A 6,241-nucleotide genomic window follows, 5' to 3' on the forward strand; every position below is an offset into this window, starting at 1 on the left:
TGTTTTGAACGAATTCAACAATTATAACGATAGACTACAATTTACATTGGAAAAGGAGGATAATCGTTGTATAAGCTTTTTAGACATAATGATCAAAGTAATAGATAACAAAATTTATTTAGATTGGTATCACAAAAAGACATTCTCAGGTAGATTACTTTCATTTTTTTCAAATCATCCGACTTGTCATAAAATAGGAACAATTTATAACTTGGTAGATAGAGCTTTATTACTATCACATCCGCAATTTCACAAAAAAAATATAGAGAAAGCTATTAACATTTTGCTATCCAACGGTTATCCTCTTGATCTAATTTTCACAGAAATAAAACGCAGATTAAAAAATCTCTCAACTAAGAAATTTAACAAGCCTAATAATAACAATATAACAGATACTAATAATACTAATACTAACATTAAATATTTTGTCATACCATATATAGAATCAATATCTGAGAAAGTTGCTTCAGCAATAAGAAGACCTGACGTAGTGGTAGGATATCGTTGCATTAAAAAATTAAATGACTTCATAAGAGTTCAAAAGGACAAAAATAATTGCCCCACGAATTCTAACGTTATTTACAAATTGAATTGCAACGATTGTGACGCCACATATGTCGGACAGACAAAAAGACAGTTAGGAACGAGACTTAAAGAACATAAAAATAATATTAAATTAGACTCTGCTAGACATTCGGTTATCACGGAACACATTCTAAACGAACAACATACATTTGACTGGGACAATATTAAAATTATGGATCATGAAAAGAATTACCAAAAAAGACTAATATCTGAAATGATCCACATTAAAGAACAGAAAAATGGAATTAATTTAAATACAGACACCGAATTGTTAGACAGTAGTTATTTTGACATACTTAAAAAATTTGCTGAATCATAATTTAGAAAAAACATTGGTAATAAATAAATACATCACGCTCTCTATTTTGACATTTGGTATTCAGACTTCGCAACACACACTTGAAATATCGGGGAAAAGGACTTGTTAAAATGATAATGTAAGTTGAAAGATTTTTTAATTTTTTTTGACATTGATTTAATTCGCGTATTATATCCGTAGCATGCTCAAATGTCGCATAACTTGGCATCTCAGACCAATCGCCTTGCATATCTATTGGTCAACAGCGAAGAATCGTTTCAATTTTATATTTTAATATTTAACTAACTTTGTATTTTTAACATCTAACTTTATATTTTAATATTTAATTTTTATGTATTGATAAAGACTGTAGTGCAGTCGAAACGTTTATAATTTATATCGATTCTGTAACGGAATGTTAATTTAATGATTTAACTATTAATAAAAAAATTTTTTACATCTTATTTATTTGCTCGTTTAGTTGGCCTACTATATATGATTGTTTAATTTTGTTTAATTTATACGAGCCTTTCATTAATTAATTTTAATTTGAAAATTATAATTATATATGTAAAAGTCCAATAATCTTTCAATTTTCAAAATTTAAAGGTTATGCAAAACAAGATAAATTAAAAATTGATATATATGGCTAATTACAATAAAAAACGATACTTGGCTTACTTATGGGCAGACGGTATTCCAATGCCCAAAAGAACTCGAGATCGTCGGCAAAGAAATGATGATAATGAAACGAATGATAATATTGATGATCAACATGCAGAAGATCAATTGCGTATTAATAATAATGAAATAATGAATCAAGAGCAAGCCGATATGTATGATGATGACAATTGTGAACTACGAGCTAACCAATTCGATAACTTTAATGTTGATGATGATAATAATGGTTACGACGATGACAATGATCGAGAGAATTTGGCAGATAATGATTATTATCGATTATCATTGGACAGTGATGATGATATTAGCGTCACAAGTGAACAGGCAGTATGTATTGTGTGATTTCTAGAAACCTATATGACATGGATAAAGCTAGATTCACACTATATTCGGTATGTTCCCCATACAGAATAAATAAAGGCCAAAAGATATCTTATAGATGTCTAAAAGACTCCGTTCTGCAAGCTTTTCATTTAATTTGAGAGAACAATTGAATATATTATACAATAATTTAATATTATACAATAAATTTAATACGAATCCATCAAAATAAACAATCAAATACTTGAATAACAGAACTAGTCTATGTCGAATCTAGCTTAATTTGGCAAAAATCACAAAAGCCTTAAATATTTTATATATGAATTATTGTATTGACAAGTATATAAAGTGTAAAAGCGATACACACACACATACATATACATATATTAATATATATATATATATATATATATACACATATATATTAATTATTAGGAGCTCTTGCACTGCAATATTACATACATAAAATATTTATAAAATGCATGTCTCATTCAGATAAATGAAATCATTCAGGAAAATGAAGCTGATTCTCATCAGCTTGCAGAAAATAATCGTTTTGATGACGAGATTCATGATGATAATGTCGATAATAATGATGATGAGGTATAATATATTTTAATTATATATTTTATCGACATGCTATAATAATCTATAAATAAGAGTAGAAATACTTAACAATATAGAGTATATCCATGACTATATATTTATATATGCATGACTATATAATTCTATTAATTGTTATAAAATTTATATTATAGGGGCAACAGAAATTGTATTGCGGAGCACGGATCACGAAGCGTGAAAGCGAATTTCTTATCATGTCTTTTTTTTAAGATATTCTCTTCCAGATAGAAGTTGGAAAAACTTTTTAAAATTAATTGATTGCCATTTGCCAGAGTCAAAGTATTCTACGAAATATCGATTTTTCAAAAGATTTCCAAAAACAAAAGACTTTGATAAGCATTATTATTGCGCAATATGTGAAGACTATTTGGAGATTCCAAATAATAATGAACAAGTATTGTGCACATGTGGAGCTGTAAATAATAAAAAAGAATTAGAGAAGAAGGAAAAATTTTTCCTTACAGGCAAAATATCTGAAAAATTGAAAGATATTTTAACTGATAAAAACGTCGTTAGTCATCTTCGCAAAAGTGAAGCTAGTGGAGTAACGTCAGGCAGAATATATAAAACGCTGCAAAGAAACGGAGTAATTGGAGAAAATGACATAACTCTGCAGTTCAATACCGACGGTGCGAATATTTTTAAGTCGTCAAGAAAATCACTCTGGCCAATACAAGTGGCGGTGAACGAGTTACCTTATCAAATCTGAAGAAGTAATATGATTTTAGCTGGACTTTGGGTTGGTGACGGTTCACCTCGAATGGATGTGTATTTCAAGCCCTTTATAAAAGAGATAACACAATTACACGAAGAGGGAATTATGTGTCCTATTCTTGAAAAGGGAAATGTCAACATCAAAGTTCATACTTTGATCGCAATTCTTGACTCCACTGCTAGACCGAAGGTTAATAATATTCAAATTTATCTATAATTATATAAACGCTCATATATGTATATATGGCGCATTTCATTTTACATCGATGAAGATTTTCGAATTACCTCGTTGAAATTTCCCGTGATTTTTCATGTAATACTGTTATATAAAGTATCATTACTGAATTATTTTCAGATTTTTTAGTCCTTTCTTTGGTTCCAGAAATTTTAGAAAATTCAAGTGAAAACGATTGTTATTTGTTCAACTCGTAATGTCTTTTAAACTATTACAGATATAGAACCAAAATTGCTCAGAAAAAGATATTTTTAAGATGATATTAAGAAAAATTATGTTAATAATGTTTTCTTTACATAAATTAAAAATTATATTTAAAAATGGTTTTTTTTTATGATCTTTCCCAAAATAAAAATTGCTTTTTTTTTTTACTGAAAATACGTTTATACTCAAAATATACAGGAAATAACAATTGGACCGTGATTTAGTAATAAAAAATTGAAGTCGCGCAAAAAAAATTTTATATATATTACTAGTAATATATGTAAAATTATTTTTGGATGCGCTATTTCAATTTTTTATTACTAAATCACAGTTCAAGTGTTATTTCCTGTATATTTTGAGTAACCGTATTTTCAGTAAAAAAAATAAGCAATTTTTATTTTGGGAAAGATCATAAAGTATAATCTTTTAATATTATTTTTAATTATTTGTAAGCAAAAATTGTTAACATAAATTTTGTATAAATACCACCTTAAAGATTATAGTTTTATGAGTAATTTGTATTGTATGTTTTTTCGACTTTTTATATACTCTAAATATATTACAACTTAAACAAAATAAACAATTTTTTAATTTCAATATTTTAAAATTTCTAGAGCTTAATAAAGAACAAAAAATGAAAAAAAATTCAGTATTTGTATTTCATATAGTTATTACATGAAAAAATTAAATATTTCAAAGATACATACAATACATTTGCAGATACAGGAATTTAACCAATTCAATGGCGAGGGTGGATGTCCATTTTGTCTCAATCTCGGAGAGACAATGGAAAAAGGACGTGGCTACATTCGCATTTACCGGCCATTTATTGGGACTCTTCGAACTTCCCAGCAAGTGTTGATTGACGCAGAAAATGCTATTAATCAAAATGAATCTGTCAATGGAGTAAAAGGATTTTCCCCATTATCAATAGTGCCTATTTTTGATGTTGTTCGGTCATATGTTCCGGACTACATGCATGCCAATCTTTTAGGAACAATACGAACCTTTTGCGAAATATGGTTTAATGGTACTTATCATAATCGACCGTGGTATATTGGTAACAAAAGAAATGAAGTAAACCAACGGCTTTTATCAATAAAACCACCTACGGAAATACGACGCACACCTTCGAGCATAGAAAAGCGAGCTTTATGGAAAGCTACGGACTGGCGAAATTTCGGGATGTACTACTCATTAGTAGTTTTACGCGGTATATTGCCAACTAAATACTATGAGCATTGGTTTTTGTTAGTCTTCACTTTGCGTTTACTATTAAAAGAGAACGTAACTAAAACTGATATTGACGAAGCTAAGTTAAGTATTCACAAATTTGTGGAACTAACGGAAACTTTATATGGGCCAGAATTTTTGTTATTTAATTTGCACCTCCATTTACATATGCCAAGATGTGTTAAAGATTGGGGTGCACTGTGGGATAGTTCGGCATTTATGTATGAACATGGCAATGGCATTCTAGTGCAACTTTTCCATGGTACAGGATCTGTCATATCTCAAATTTTTAAGCGTTATGAACTCACAAATTTCCTTCAAAAAACAGGTCCAACTGTTTTTAGTGCGAACACATTTACTCCAGCAATTGATCTGTTTGGACAGCTCGTTGGAGAGGAATATTTTGTTCAAAATGCGATAAGAGAAAACGAAGATTTGGTTCTATTTGGTAGTAGTAACGAGTTTGTTCTGACCCAAGAAACTTCACTGTTAATTGAGAACTTATTGGGGTATAATTTTATTAATCAAAATAACAAAATTCAGGTTTCTAGTTTCAAAAGATTTATCTGGAAACATACAATGTTTCACTCTACATCGTACGCGCGATTAACTAAAAGACTGAATTCCATTGTAAAATTATCAAATGAAAAAATACTCCAAATTGATCATTTATTGCGTATTCGCATTAATGAAGAAAAATATTTTGTTCTCATTGGTCAACAGCTAATACTGAATACTGGTGTAATAGTGGCCAATTACTCACCATTAAAAATATCCAGCTCTAAGTTTTTAAATGTTGTAAAAATAAGTAATGGCCGCGTTTTTTGTTGTATGGTTAATGATATATATGAAAAATGTCTTTGCATGAATATCAATGGTATAACGTATGTAAGCACATTAATTAATAAATCAGAAAAAGATTAGAATTAATAGATTTTTTTTAGATATTTTTATACAAATAAGGCTCATTGAATAAATATGTATCAAAGACATGTACAAATAAAATATATATTCAGTTATGCACGCACAATTATTATATATATATATATAATTGAATGTTTTATATTGCTATATATATATAATAATATGTATTATGTACACACTATATTCAATGGCAAAATATATCGTATACTCTACTGATACTCTACTCGAATGATTTTTATCTTCTAATATATACCGTATATATAAAACATAAAAATATATAGCAAAATATATTACACCACTACGAATGATATATTCCTATTGACATAAATTCACTGGCAAAATATATTACTACTGATCGAATAGTACTCCTATTGATGAGTATACAATGGTAACTAATATATACTATTGATCGAATGATGTTC

At 28.4% G+C, this 6,241-nt stretch overlaps 1 protein-coding gene across 4 annotated transcripts; it reads left to right on the forward strand.

The window, feature by feature from the left end:
- Positions 1 to 1,439: 1,439 nt before the first annotated feature.
- On the forward strand, positions 1,440 to 6,027 carry LOC114936759 (uncharacterized). 4 transcript variants are annotated; one of them, XM_029310062.2, is made up of 5 exons: positions 1,440 to 1,891; positions 2,381 to 2,488; positions 2,644 to 3,138; positions 3,238 to 3,413; positions 4,383 to 6,027. In XM_029310062.2, exons 4-5 carry the CDS (start codon positions 3,270 to 3,272, stop codon positions 5,817 to 5,819), a joined length of 1,581 nt encoding a protein of 526 aa, XP_029165895.2. In that variant the 5' UTR covers positions 1,440 to 1,891; positions 2,381 to 2,488; positions 2,644 to 3,138; positions 3,238 to 3,269; the 3' UTR covers positions 5,820 to 6,027. The 4 variants fall into 4 exon arrangements, with proteins under 4 accessions (XP_029165895.2, XP_085342424.1, XP_085342425.1 ...); XM_085486298.1 differs by having other exon boundaries at positions 2,644 to 3,413; XM_085486299.1 differs by having other exon boundaries at positions 2,399 to 2,488; positions 2,644 to 3,413.
- Positions 6,028 to 6,241: the final 214 nt, after the last annotated feature.

Source organism: Nylanderia fulva, unplaced genomic scaffold (assembly GCF_048542155.1).
Source record: "Nylanderia fulva isolate GAGA-0341 unplaced genomic scaffold, ASM4854215v1 Scaffold416, whole genome shotgun sequence".
Lineage (NCBI taxonomy): Eukaryota > Metazoa > Arthropoda > Insecta > Hymenoptera > Formicidae > Nylanderia > Nylanderia fulva.